The 14,544-nt window shown below is 57.8% G+C and overlaps 1 protein-coding gene across 10 annotated transcripts in view; it reads left to right on the forward strand.

Moving 5' to 3' along the window:
• The window catches only part of SLC29A1 (solute carrier family 29 member 1 (Augustine blood group)), a 57,144-nt gene extending 52,967 nt beyond the window's left edge, over positions 1-4,177 (forward strand). For all 10 annotated transcript variants that reach the window (XM_065589250.1, XM_005296323.5, XM_042848477.2 and 7 more), the window contains 2 exons: positions 830-1,029; positions 2,927-4,177. In XM_065589250.1, coding sequence (XP_065445322.1) covers positions 830-1,029; positions 2,927-3,038 — 312 coding nt within the window. In that variant the 3' untranslated portion in view covers positions 3,039-4,177. The remainder of the gene's footprint in view (positions 1-829; positions 1,030-2,926) is intronic.
• The last annotated feature ends 10,367 nt before the right edge of the window (positions 4,178-14,544 follow it).

Raw genomic sequence — 14,544 nt, forward strand, 5'->3', positions numbered from 1 at the left:
ACTCAGCAGGCAGGAGAAGGGAGACTGACCAGAAACTGGCCAAGCCAGTGCCTCCGCCACTAGCTGGGGCAGGGGTCAGAGAGCATGGGGCAGGGGAGTTCAGGGAGCTGGTGAAAGCCGACCCGAAGTACGGGCATTTCCCATGGATGGCTGTCCCCTCAGGAGAGGGCGTGGGGCTGCATGCGTGCAGGGCTTTCACAGCTGCCTTCAGCCTGTTGTTTTCCATCTGTTAGTTATTGACTCTGCAGAACCCTGGCTCAGCATTCTGGCTCCTGCCGCCGCCCAGCGCTCCAGCAGCACGAGTCAGCAGGCTGGAAGAGTCCCAGCCCAGTCCTAGGGAATGGGCCTGAAGGGGTTGCAAGAGCCAGGGACTGCGTCCCAGTGACCTGCCTGCTGACCCCGCTATTCTCCCTGGGGCCTAAGCCAGCAGCTCCAGCGCAGGAGCTCAGTGACTCCAGTCCTCCCCAGCCACATTCGCATTGATCGGGGGCGCAGGCAGTGCAAAGGGCATTGCAGGGCAGAGAGAGGGAGCCCGTGTCACTCATCAGCACCCCCTTTGAGTGGGTAGGCACCGCACTGAGCTGCCTGGGTTAGAAGGGGGGGCCTAGAGTTGAGTAGGACAATGGGAAGCTCCCTCAACAGGCTCCTTCCTAGCCCTTACCAGTGTGGCTCCCCCCTCCACCCTCACCTCTTGCTGTCGGATGCACCTTAGTGCCCTGCGGGTGCCATGGGGAGACACCCCTCGCCTGCCTGGTTCCCTGGTGCCCTGTGGCACACTACCCACTCATAGGTCTGGGTTTTTCTCTCTCTCTCTCTCTCTCTCTCTCAGCCCGGGAAAGACAGCCGGCTCCTGCCCTTCATGGTGGCTGCCCGCATAGTCTTCATCCCCCTCTTCATGCTGTGCAACGTGCAGCCCCGCAGCCACATGCCCGTTTTCTTCCACCATGACGCCTGGTACATCAGCTTCATCATCCTCTTCTCCGTCTCCAATGGCTACCTGGCCAGCCTCTGCATGTGCTTTGGGCCCAAGTGAGTGTGACCTGAGGCGGGGGGAAGGGACCCAAGGGACCTCTTACCACGCAACAGCCCATGCTGCTGCACTGGGTACTGGCTGGTGGCAATTCTGCCTCTGGGCACAGCCCCTTATCCTGAAGGGACTGGAGGTTCCCCTATCTAATGGGTGCTTCTCCAGTGCCTTGGTGCAGTGGGTTAGGATCACTCTCCTCATGTTACAGAGGGAGAAATGGGGGGGGGGATTCACCCCAGGCCACCCAGGTGTCCTGGCTCCCAGTCCTGTGCTTCAGCCACAAGTCTTCTCCTTCCTCCACAGCCCAGAGCTGAGCTCAGACTTGTGCCTCCTAAGAGAGGAGTAAAAGCGACAGGGGCCAGGGCTGATCCCTGGATGGGGGGGCGGGGAGAGCTGCCTCCAGAGCTAGGCAGCCAAAGGCGACTGGCCCTGCAGAGCACTCGGCCAGGGACACGGCCTCGTCCCCAGCGCAGGGAGCTGCTGGGCTCAGCCGGGTGGCCTGCAGTCTGTCAAGGCAGGGGGGATGCTGGCGCCGGGAGCTGCAGTGTGGCGCTTTGCCTGACACTTCGCAGGCGCGTTCTTTTTACGAGCCCATAACTCAGAGCTGGGCACTCATCCCAGCAGGGTGTGCGGATGGGATTACTGCTGTGGAGAAGCCCTGACGGGAAGCAGTCAGCACCCTCCCTGCCCTTCACTGTGGCTACCCCCTCGGCCCCCTTCCCTTCCAGAAGCAGGTGCCCTTCCTGCCCCCCTTTCCCTCTCCCCATCACCAGTGTGTGTGATTATCAAGTGGCAGCCATTCCAGCGCTCCTCCCTGCTCCTAGCCTGGCCGGCCTGGTTCCTAACCCCGCCCCCCTGCTGCACATACAGCGCGAGCTCAACCCCAGACTCCGCTTCAATCCCGTGTGACTGTGTGTGTGACACCCCGGCCCAGCCCCACCATTCCTCACACAGCCTGAAACAAACGTGCTCCTGGTTTGAGCACCACCCTCAGCGCAGACTTTTGCTCTTCCTGCCATGTTCCAGCAGAGGGCGCATGAGAGCACCACCGACTGCTTGGGCCGGGCCTACATACACTCTGCCAGTGCTTTTCCAACGCCTAACAGCTGGGCAGTTCAATGAACTCGCTCCCCGAGCGCATTCCCAGTGGAGCGAAAGGAGCCCAGGCCTCCTGCCTGCCTGCCACCATTGGTGGCCCTTTGCAGGCTGCTCCCCCTTACATGCCATCCTGTCCCCTCCTTCCCTACACTGTCCGTACCCCAGCCCTTGGGGGGCCTTGCAAACTGGACTAAACTGTTCCCTGTCTGGCACCTGAGGCTTCTTTCTGACGATAGAACAATTGGTCTCTAAAGGGCCCTGGCTCCCCTGGCCACAGGGCGGGGAGAAGAGCCTATGTGTGCCCCAGGATCGCCCCAACCCCTCACTCGGACCTACAAGCAGGGTTTAAAGCACGGATCTGGGAGTCAGGAGACCTGGGTTCTCAACCCATTTCTGCTACAAGGGGTGGGGCATCCAGCAGAAATATCTTAACTGCTCTGTGCCTTGGTCTCCCCATCTGTGTGGGGAGCCTAGAGCTGGGACAGCAGGAGGCAGGGTGGGAAGAGACGGGGGGGCAGCCTGCCTGCTCTAGTTCCCACATTGTTCTGCTGAAGTGCGCATTGAGAAGCCCTTTAGGTCCCTCCTAGTCCTTCTGACGGGGGTGGCGCAGGATCATTCCCCAAGGACAACTCCTAGTTCATTCCAGGTCCTCCTTCCCTTTCCCCTCAGCCCTGAGAATGGAGGGGGAGATGTGGGGAAGCTGCAGGGCACCGATTCCTGCAGAAGGGCTTAGGACAGGAGCCACCAAGGGTGGGGGCTGGTGCATAGTGCCGCTGGGCTGACGCTTCTCTCCTCCCCCAGGAAGGTGCTCAACCACGAAGCTGAGACGGCCGGAGCCATCATGGCATTTTTCCTCTCGCTGGGCCTGGCGCTGGGAGCCATGTTCTCCTTCCTCTTCCGGGTGGTGATCTAGTGGGGCGGCAGCATGGACACTGAGGCCATGCTTGGCTCAGCTTCTCATCCCCTGGCCAGCGCATAGAGGCTACAGTGCTGGGGGGGACGTCTCTTGTGCACTGCTATGAACTCTCACTGCCTTAGCAGACCTTATGTCCTGTGACCTGGGGGGTGACCTCCACCTGCCCTGAGGATGGCTTGGGGCTCCTATGGCTGGGTCACTTTGCCCTACCCCTGGCTTGTGTGATGGCTCCAGGACTTGTGTGCCATCATGTGCCCCCGTACTATGTGTGACCGCTGGATCCCATGCACACACAGATCTCCCCCTGCCCAGTGTTGTGTGACTTTCTCCCCACACACAGATGTCAGGATCCTGTCTCGAATTCATATCACACCCGCCAAGTGTGGGGTCTTTGGCTCAGAAGAGAAGAGAGTGCCTGAGGTCACTGCTCCCTTGGGGGCTGCTTGTGACTTGCTCTCCCCATCCCGGCCTCCTCTCAAGGGGTCCCTGGAGAGTTCACCCTTGTCCAGTTTCTCTCCCCCTGCCCCCAGCAAGGGAAATGAACTAACCCCCATGCCTGGCTGAGGGAAGGGGAGCCCTGCAGACTGCACCCCTGCCCCCTCCCCCCTATATACGTGTGTGCTGCCCATCCCTATAGCTGCTGATCCTCTCAGACATTTGTGGCTTTATTCCTTCCCACTCCCTCCCGCGAGCTAGGGAATGTCATGACCCCAGACTCCAGATGGGGAACTGGGGCAGGGCTGGAGATAGAGCCCAGGTGGCTGGAGTGCCTGTCAGATGCCTCAATTACTGCACCTCCTTCCTCTTCTCCTGCCCTGGCCTTTCCCCTGCTCCTGACCTCCCTCCAGGTGCCATTCACCCCAGCTGCTTGCACTGCCCCAGACTTTGATCTGCCCCCTGCGGCAGTCCCTGCCTTCCCCAGCAGGAGGTGGTACAGGAGTGGAGCAGGCACGCTAGCAGTGGGGGGCGCCCAGAGAGTGAGAAGACCAATGCAGGACAGCACTGCCACGAGCCACCCCATGTTCCGCGAGGCCTTGCCTGGCTGAGTGCCCCTTGGTGCGGGCGGGGGCCCGGCCCGTTTGTCTCTGTAAATGTATCTGTACAGTTGCCATTTTCTATACAAAGAGTGAACATGCCTCCTCGTGTGTCTGCCACTGACTCCCACGCCGCCACTGGGGGAGGGGAGCGCGAGCACCACGCAGGCCTCAGCCACAGGCGTCGGCCCCAGCAGAGCCGGGCCCCCAGGGCTGAGCGTGGCCGGGGGCTGGTGTGGAGACATCTTGGTGTCTCCTTCCTCAACCCCTACTCAGCTCACTCCCACTTTGGGTTCCCATCTGGGGGTGGGGCCTCCATGGGCAGTGAGGGGGTAGGGGGTCCCAACCACAGGGCCGGCTCCAGGCACCAGCTTCTCAAGCAGGTGCTTGGTGTGGCCGCTCCGGAGAGGGGCGGCACGTCCAGGTATTCGGCGGCAATTCGGCGGATGGTCCCTCACTCCGCCTGGGAGTGAAGGACCTCCTGCTGAATTGCCGCCGCAGATCGCGATCACGATTGCGGCTTTTGTTTTTTTGTTTTTTTGTTTTGGCTGCTTGGGGCAGCCAAAACCCTGGAGCCGGCCCTGCCCAACCATATCCCCAGCATGTGAACACATGGCCAGTACTTTGAGTGCTGAGAGCAGGCTAGGGGGGCGGCGGTCTGGGCCGGTACTGGCAGGGTGGGGGTGCTGGGGTCTGATGCCCTGAGAGGTGCTGGAGAGTTGCTAAGCTAATCCATTCTGCAAAACTTGCCCTGGCAGGTGCATTGGCTGAGCTGTTTCGCCACCTAGTGACCACAATAGTGAACTGCAGCGTTCTGTCCTGTCTCAAAAAGAAGAACAGGAGGACTTGTGGCACCTTAGAGACTAACAAATTTATTAGAGCATAAGCTTTCGTGGGCTACTGCATCCGAAGAAGTGGGCAGTAGCCCACGAAAGCTTATGCTCTAATAAATTTGTTAGTCTCTAAGGTGCCACAAGTACTCCTGTTCTTCTTTTTGCGGATACAGACTAACACGGCTGTTACTCTGAAACCTGTCCTGTCTCAGCATCCCTGCACCTTTGCCTCTCCTGGAAGCAGTTTCCCCAGAAACATTCTCCCAGCTCCTAGGGACAGCGATGGTTCCTCTGAACACCAGGACTACCTGCCCCTGGCACACACATACACATGCCAGCTTCACACTAGCATAGCCCACTGATGCCCCCCATCTACACCGCCTGTAACCCATGTCCAGGATAGCAACTATCCCTGGCACCAGACCTAGTTGTGCAGAACCCCCAGCATTTGCTCTTTGATTCTCCCCTGAGGTACGTGTACAGCCAATGAAGGTGGGATTGCAGCTCGCGGAGGGATACTCACGTGAGCTAGCACAACCAAACCTAGCAGTGAAGTCACAGCCGCACAGGTGCAGGCTCTGGATGGGACTATATCCCAGGTGCAGGCTGTGCTGAAACCCAGGCTGCTGCAGCTACCTGCTCTTCTTAGCCACGCTAAATTCAAACTGGCTGGGGCACATGCCGAGCTGCAGTCACACCTCCTATTGCAGTGTAGACGTAGCCTTGGGAATTTGTGTTACCTCAAGTTAATTGAGTGCCATCGTCCCAGCCTAGGGTGAACCACAATTGTTTGTGTCTTGGACAAAACATTCCTGGAATGTCTAGCTTAGTACACACAGTTGTGTTCGGTGCTGTGCATTCATTAGCAATGACCTCCAGTTAAAGCAGGATCACAACCACTAATGTAGCCGCAGGCCAGGTCTGCACTCAGAAGTAATGTTGACCCAGCTATCTTGCTCGGGTGTGAAAAATCGAGTGTAGATAAGCCCATACCCTGTACTGCAGGCGTCTGGGTCTGTCCCCAAAACACACATCACAGCCATGGAGGGGGTGAATGGCCCATGGGATGGTTATGCCACTGATCTTTCCTCCCTTCAGATGAGTAAGCCCTGGTGACACCGCCTCTGCCCCAGCAGCCTGCTAGCGAAGGCCCAATAGTTCATCTCATCAGCCCTGAAGACCACCCCCACTCACACCCCACCATACATCAGCCCTGTGCTGGAGGGACCGCAGGCTTTGTGGCACACTCCTTGGCCTTACTGTTGGGAGCGGGGGGGGGGGGGGGGGAGGCGGGCTGAGGAGAGGCTCATTACAATAGGGGTTTGTGAAGGCTGCTTTTGTCTGCCTAGTGCTGTACACACCCTGAACACATGATTCACAGGGGTCACCAACCAGCTGAACAATAGGAGTGACATACACTCAACACTGACCTGAGCTGCTATTCTTCCCACACAGCGCTGCCCGTGCCCCTCACCTGCAGCCCCCCTGCTATCCCTCTGGGCTCCCCTCACACAGCTCTGCCCGTGCCCCTCACCCCTGACCTGCAGCCAGGGCCGGCTCTGGCTTTTTTGCCGCCCCAGGCAAAAAAGCCTCCCGCTGCCCCCCGCCCCCAGCGCGGCAGAGGAGGGCACCGAGCCCGGCCGCAGGCTGCTCTCCCCAACCGGCCAGAGTGCCGGGGGGAGGGCGGCGAGCCTGCTGCGGCTCCGCTGGCGGCCGGAGCCCCGGGAGGAGGGCGGAGAGCCCAGCCGCGGCTCCGCTCTCCCCGGCGGCCAGAGTGCCGGAGGGGGGGCGGAGAGCCCGCCGCGGCTCCGCTCTCCCCGGCGGCCAGAGCGCCGGGGGGAGGGCGGAGTGGCGGCCAGAGCGCCGGGTGGAGGGCGGAGAGCCCGCCGCGGCTCCACTCTCCCCGGCGGCCAGAGTGCCGGAGGGAGGGCGGCGAGCCTGCCGCAGCTCCGCTCTCCCCGGTGGCCAGAGAGATGGGGGGAGGGCGGAGTGGTGGCCAGAGCGCCGGGGGGTGCCGGAGAGCCCAGCCGGGGCTCCGCTCTCCCCGGCGGCCGGAGTCGGAGCACCGCGCCGCCCCCCTCCAGGTGCCGCCCCAAGCACAAGCTTGGTGGGCTGGTGCCTGGAGCCGGCCCTGCCTGCAGCCCCCCTGCTATCCCTCTGGGCTCCCCTCACACAACTCTGCCAGTGCCCCTCACCCCTGACCTGCAGCCCCCCTGCTATCCCAGCCCTGGGCTCCCTTCACACAGCTCTGCCAGTGCCCCTCACCCCTGACCTGCAGCCCCCTGCTATCCCAGCCCTGGGCTCCCCTCACATAGCTCTGCCAGTGCCCCTCACCCCTGACCTGCAGCCCCCCGGCTATCCCAGCCCTGGGCTCCCCTCACACAGCTCTGCCCGTGCCCCTCACCCCTGACCTGCAGCCCCCTGCTATCCCAGCCCTGGGCTCCCCTCACATAGCTCTGCCAGTGCCCCTCACCCCTGACCTGCAGCCCCCCTGCTATCCCAGCCCTGGGCTCCCCTCACATAGCTCTGCCAGTGCCCCTCACCCCTGACCTGCAGCCCCCCTGCTATCCCAGCCCTGGGCTCCCCTCACACAGCTCTGCCAGTGCCCCTGACCCCTGACCTGCAGCCCCCCCTGCTATCCCAGCCCTGGGCTCCCCACACAGCTCTGCCAGTGCCCCTCACCCCTGACCTGCAGCCCCCCTGCTATCCCAGCCCTGGGCTCCCCACACAGCTCTGCCAGTGCCCTTCACCCCTGACCTGCAGCCCCACTGCTATCCCAGCCCTGGGCTCCCAACATACAGCTTTGCCCATGCCCCTCACCTCTGACCTATAGTCCATCCCCCCTCCCCACACACTATTCCAGTGCTGGGTCCCTGGAGGTCTGCATATCCCAGTTTGCATCTGGCTCAGCACAGAGCTCATGCCCATGGCCTCCGGAAAGTCAGGCAGAATCGTGAGCTCATCGGCCAGGTTTGTAACAACAGTCACGTTATCCAGTCATTCTACCCATGGCCCTGAGCCCTAGAAGAGCTGCTGTCTCCCTAAAGCCAGAAAACAAGGGCCCTGTGTGTGAGAGGAGCCAGGGTGGGGACACACACACCAGACATCCAACCCCAGGTCCCAGCCATTCCCCTGTGTTTCCCTTCCTGCCCTGGCATCTCATTCCTACCTCTCCCCACCCACCTGTCCCAGGGTTACGGACACTGTAACCATGCATTCAGTCTGGAGATGGGACAGCTGAGCTGGCAGAGGAACCTCCCACAGGACAGGATGTATCCAGGGTGGAGATGGCATGGCAGGGTTGTGCTGGCATCTCAGCTGGGTTCAGATCAGTTCCACTCTCTGTGAGGAGGCCGCCAGAGGACACATACTCCTGTCCTAGGTCCCCAGGAGTGTCCATCCCAGACTAACAAGGTCACTTCCAGCCTAGGGCTCCCCCTGGACATGCTCGGGGGGGGGGAGGAACTGGGGAAACCCCCAACAGTGGGGGACTCTGGCCTCCTCATAGGCATTTGCTGTCTGATTCCAAAGGGTTTGGCCCAAATGAAGCTGATTGGTGCTCCAGTACCCCCTTACCTGTTGCCTGTTCGGGAAGCAGGGTCTCTCCAGAGTAGCACCTGCCCAGCTGCAGACTGGAAACTTGCAAGAAAAGCAGGAGAAGCCCATTGGGAGAGACCGGAAGTGTGGTGCACGGGGTCTCCTCAGCTGACCCCTGTTCTCAGCTCTCCTTTGGGTTTCTGGAAAAGCCATCATCACCCCAATGGTGACATTTGCCTCAATCCAGAGGTGAGGCTCTCCGGTTTGTCACATGTCTGCTGGGTGCTCTCATCCCTAACGGGAAGCACTTCCTTCCCTTCCTATAAGTCTTGGTCCCCACTTTCCCTGAGCTGCCCCCGATGGGATGGCGTTGGAATTGCTCCCAAGGGTCAGAGGCCCAATACTTCTGGCAACAGAGATTCTCCTTGTGGTTGGACCTTACGGAGCAGAAGGCTCTAAGTCCTGTCCCCACTTCCCAGCACGGGGTTTGAGGGGTGCCACAGAGCAACCCCTGCTCAGTCAGGTTTGTTACAGTGGAGGCTGCATTGTGACTGAAGTGGCTCCCCCCTGATGTGGCCCAGCCAGTGTGGATGGGGATGGGACCCAAACTGGGTCACAGCATCAATCCCTGCCATGATGGATTGATCATGGTTACACCCGCCCCATCTGCAGTGGCCAGACCCCACCAGGGAGGAATGTGCTCCAGTCACAGTGGAGACGCCTTTACTCAATTCACACTGTTCAGAGGGGCTGAGAAGCCCAGAGATCCCCAGGGCAACTACATGGGTCCCAGGTTCGCAGTCCCTCCCTGTTGCAGGGCCATCGGTTGTGTTTCTGCCGGGTCCCTGCTGGCAACACAGCAATGCAAATACTTGTCATACTGGAGATTGGGCACTAGGTGGTGCCATGGGGAGGGGTCCAGAGCTGCAAGCAATTCCATTCAATGAGACTTAATTGACATGACAAACTATTCAGGTGTTGCCAAAGGGTAGGTAGATCCTGTGTCTGAGGGAGATCCCTGCACTACCAGCCTCGGGGGTGGGGAGGAAGTTATGACTCAGAGACAACCCCTTCCACCCCATTTTGAGGCCCAAACTGGTTCACCAAGGAGGACAGCAGTTACTGGCTCAGGTAGCTGACAGACATCACCCTCCTCTTCTTCCCCTCCTTTCTCTTGTTTGTTTTGGAAACAGGAGCTTAACGTTAATGAGTGTTTGCAAACAAACCAAAAGCGGGAGCGAGGGAGGGAAAGAGACAGGCAAGTGTGGAAACAAGCCGAGGTCTGGACAAATGGAGTGATGTCTAGTGGTTAGAGCAGGGGTGGCTGGGAGTCAGGACTCCTGGGTTCTATTCCAATAGTTTGTCCTTATCTAGCATTTTCTGTTGGAGGGGCTTGTTTTTTTTCACCGATAAACCAAGGTCATTAAATCAGGGCAGCTCCCTAGCAGGGACACGCTTAAACCAATTTAAGGCCACTCCAGGGTGTTGCATCAAGATGGAGATAATTAAATCAGTGCAAAAACCATGCAGCCCAGGCCTTTCAGTGCTTTACAAGCAGGAGCATTTTACAGAGGGGGACTCTGAGTTCCGGGGGTGGGGAGGTGCCCCCAGGTCACACAGTGAATGGGTGACAGAGCCAGGAGTCCTGTCCCTTGGCTCTAATCACTAGACCATACTGTCCTCCCTTCTGAGACCTCGGCCTGCCTGGCTTCCTGCAGCAGGGAGCTGATCTCATTATGAGTCTGTAACGTGCCAGTATAGCTAGGACGTGGGGTAAATCTGGGGGGCATTTCCCCCACCCCTTCTGAGCCCCCCCCCTCCCCTGTGCAGCGTCCCAGCACCTGGGGGGGCATCCTCTCCCCCGAGCTGGCAGGAGGTTGGGGGGCTCAATAGGTGCCAAGAGAGTAGCCACAGCTCCCTCCCCCGTGGTCATCAGGCTGCAGAGCAGCTTTGGAGGCTTGGGGGTAACTGGGAAGAGGAGTGGGCAGCAAGGGGGGCCCCTCCCCAGCTAGGCTCCCCCTGCGCCAGGGCTCCCCCTTGCGGTGCTGCAGTGGCAGGCACTGGGCTGCTGCGGGTTCCCCGGGGAGATGGGGTGCAGGGGGAGGGGGAGGCCTAGCATGGAAACTACTGGAAGAAAGTTGCAGCACAGCCCGGCCAAGCCACCGGTCTCCCTCCGCCGCCTCTCACAGCAGCTCAGGAAATAGTCCCGCCCTCTCCTCCACTCAGACACGCGGAGCAGCTGCTCCTCCCCCCGGGTGACACACAGCGCCGTGACTGTGCAAATCCCAGCCCGCAGCGGGAAGGGCGCCCAGCGAGCCGGGGGGGGGGGGGGGAGCGCGGAGAGCCGGGACGCCTGGGTTCTGTTCCTGGCAAGCGGGGTCCCCGCTCCGTGCCTCGGTTTCCCCACCCCCGCCTGCAGCTACCGCCCCCGGGTTCCATGTGCGCCGCTGGGCGGTGGCTGAGGAGCCCCCGGGGGCTCGCCCGGAGAAAGGGTCCCGGGCACCGTCAGCTCGGGGGGATCAGATTTCCCGGATCAAGGATCTCTGGTCCCCCCGGGTGCCAGCTCTAGGCCCCCCCCGCACGGGCGCGCGCCTCTGGGGAGCAGCCCCAGCGGGAGGCCCGAGGCTGCAAAGATCCAGGTAGTGGCCTTCATCGCCTGCGTCTGCACATTTCCTCTTGAATTAAGTGAGAAACACGTGTGGGCCCCACACTGCGGGCTACAGTAGGGGATGAGATCGGAGTCCCAGGGAGCATCTGTCCCCAACAGGAAATATCCCGCCCAGGATTCAGCAGGAAGGCAAGGAGGAGGGATTGTCCCTCACCCAGGGGCAGCAGAGATGGCGCTGTGCTGCAAAGCAACTTGCCACCTGAATGGGACAGGAGTGACAAATGGATGCGGGGGTCCAGCCCCGAGCACCCAGCCCCAACTGTGTATTTGAGGCCAAGCATATTGCACAGCCCCATGCTGGTGGGTGTATTTATCCCTGACCAACACTACAGGGTTCTGTGCTTCGTTTACCCTTCAGCAGCCCCTAAATACTTTATCATGCTAATGAACGGCCTAACTCTGCATCCTCCTCCTCATTTACACGGGGGCAGTCTCAGAGTGGTGTAAAATGCTCCCATTCTAGCCTGGTGGTGGTTTTATACCTGCTTTTCCCTTGGCCCACATGATTTTGAATTTAACTGGTAGTCTTGTTTTAGGAGGAGCAGAACTGGAACATCATGGCAGCTGAGGCTACATCTACACTACGGGGGGGGGTGTCGATTTAAGATACGCAAATTCAGCTACGCGAATAGCGTAGCTGAATTCGATGTATCGCAGCCGACTTACCCCGCTGTAGGGACGGCGGCAAAATCGACCTCTGCGGCTTCCCGTCGACGGCGCTTACTCCCACCTCCGCTGGTGGAGTAAGAGCGTCAATTCGGGGATCGATTGTCGCGTCCCAACGGGACGCAATAAATCGATCCCCGAGAGGTCAATTTCTACCCGCCGATTCAGACGGGTAGTGTAGACCCAGCCTGAGAGTTAGGAGTGAGGGGTATCGGCAGAGTTGGGAGTGGGGAGCCCCAGGCTGGGATATCAGGGAGGCTGTTGGTCAAGGGTGAGGGGCCCTGGCAGAGCTGTGTGTGGGGTGGGGAGCCCAGGGCTGGGATAGCGGGAGGGGGTGTGCAGGTGAGGGGCATTGACAGAGTTTGGGGAGGGGGACAGGGCTGGAATAGCAGAGGCTATTCTACAAATTGTTGAATTAAGCAGAGAGCATCAGAAAATCATTGTTCACCAACGAGAAAAAGTTAATCCTGTTAAGTCCAAACACTGGTTCCAGAACCAAAAGTATATTTAAAATAAAATTAACACACAAAGCGAACTGCAGATGCTTGTGGGATTTCTGAGGCTTTAGTAAAATGGTGGGTGCTCCTGTTTTATAAACTAACCCTCAACTGTTGGGCTTTCTGTAATCCGCTCCTACTGAGTGAAGCTAGGGGCTTGCCTTGGTTAGCAAACTTGTCCCAGGGCTCCACTGAAACTCAGTTTTTATACCAATTTAACTAGGGGTACGTCTACACTTTGAACTGGGGGTGTAATTTCTAGCTCGGGACCGTACGTGCTCTAGCTTTGATGAAGCTAGCATGCTAAAAACAGAACTGCTCTCTGGCATGGGCAGTGGGATGAGTTAGCCCCCTGAGTTAAGTACCAGGAATCCTGGACAGGATTGTACTTGGGGCAGCTACCTCGTCCCACCATCTGTTGCACTGGGGCTGTGCTTCCATTGTTAGAGCATTAGACTGGTCAAAGTTAGCACACAAACGTATATCTGAGCTGACACCTCCAGAAGAAAATCCAGTGTAGTTAAATTGCTATAACCCTCTAGATACCCTTGTGAAGATACTATTTATTCCAATATAAACGTCTCACTGGTATAAAGATCTTTCTGCTGATTTAGTTAAATTGGTGCAAAAATAGAGAGTAGACCAGCCCACAGTTCAACTAAAAATGATTTAGTCACTACAAAGCAAACCCCTAACGTAGATGCATTTAAACCAGTTTTGTCTGACATGGTAAATTATCAGATTAGAGTGAACCAGGGCTCATCTATCCTTGAAACGCTAGAGCGGGGTTCTCCCATTGGTATGGGAAATCCATGTCTCCAAGAGGCGGTAGCTAGGGCGACGGAAGAATTCTAGCCCTGTCTACACTGGGGGTTAGGTCGGCTTAACTAAGTCGCTCAGGGAGATGGATTTTTCACCCTCCTAAGCAATGTACATGGGTCAACCTCACGTTTTAGTGTAGACCAGGCCCCAGTTTGAGCATGAATTACAGTGGTTTAAAAGCTTCTACATGAGGGGTTTGCCCTGGTGTAGCTACATTGATGTAGTTAGTTACACCGGTGCAAAAAGCCCATGTGTAGACCGTCCCTAAGGCAGCGTCTAGGACCTGGGGTGCTGAGAGCAATAGGCATTTCCCAGGGCTTCCCCCATTTGAAATCTGCCCCAGCCCCTGCTGGATAATTGAACTGTTTCTCACCAAGGGAGCAAGAAGGTAATACCTGCTTTCCACACACAACTGTGAGCTTGCAAACCTACCATAAGGCCCTTCAGTGAAGCAGCCAAGGGCATTTGCACCCCAAGAAGGCTTGTTATGCTGCTTCTACTGTTATAACCGTGTCCACACTAGCAGGGTTGCACTGATTTAACTCTGTTGGTTTCTATATCAATACAATTACCGCAATGCAAAAACAGCACAGAGACCTAAATACTACCCCTCAACACAAGCAGGGAGAGTGCCGGCTTCCACCCCAAAACATGATGGGGCAATTTGATCCGTGGAGTAACTCTGTGCCTTTCTCTGCCCCATGGAACTCATTATGTAGTGAAACTCATCCTGAGAGCTACAAAGGGCAGGGGAGGGAGAGAACATGGGACATTCTACTAGTGGGGTCCATCCAAACCCTTTGGGGACAGTTGCTCCAGGATTGCACAGGTGCCAGGTGGGAGACCATGGAGCAAGCGCAGTAGGCACCTCCAAAGCTTCATAGATTTTAAGGCCAGAAAGGACCACTGTGATCACCTCTTCTGACCTCCTTGGTAACACAGGCCATAGAACCTCACCCACTGATTCCTGCAGCAAGCCCCTCACTTCTGGTTGAGCTAGAATATATCTTCTAGACAGACAGACAGTCTACCTGTAAAGACCGCAAGTGATGGACAATCCTCCACATTCCTAGGTACGTTTTTTCCTCCCAATGGTTTATTACCCTCACTGTTCAAAATTTGCACCTTATTTCTAGTCTGAATTTGACTTCATTGAGCTTCAGCTCCAACCAGTGGATCTTGTTATGACTTTTCCTGCGAGATTAGAGAGGCAGCTACTATCAGAAATCTCTTCCCATGTAGGTACTTGAAGGTGGACTGTGATGAAGTTCTCTCACTATCAGGCATGCTTTCAAGACCTTGAATCATTCTTGTTGCTTTCTACTGAATGCTTTCCAATTTGTAAACATCCTTCTCCATTTACAATTACTCTTTGCAAGCCATTAGTTAATCATTTTTTAAATCCATTTAATATGGGTCACGTTGATGTTTGTATAGTGCTACATT

This window comes from Chrysemys picta, chromosome 3 (assembly GCF_011386835.1).
Source record: "Chrysemys picta bellii isolate R12L10 chromosome 3, ASM1138683v2, whole genome shotgun sequence".
In the NCBI taxonomy this organism is placed as follows: Eukaryota; Metazoa; Chordata; order Testudines; family Emydidae; genus Chrysemys; species Chrysemys picta.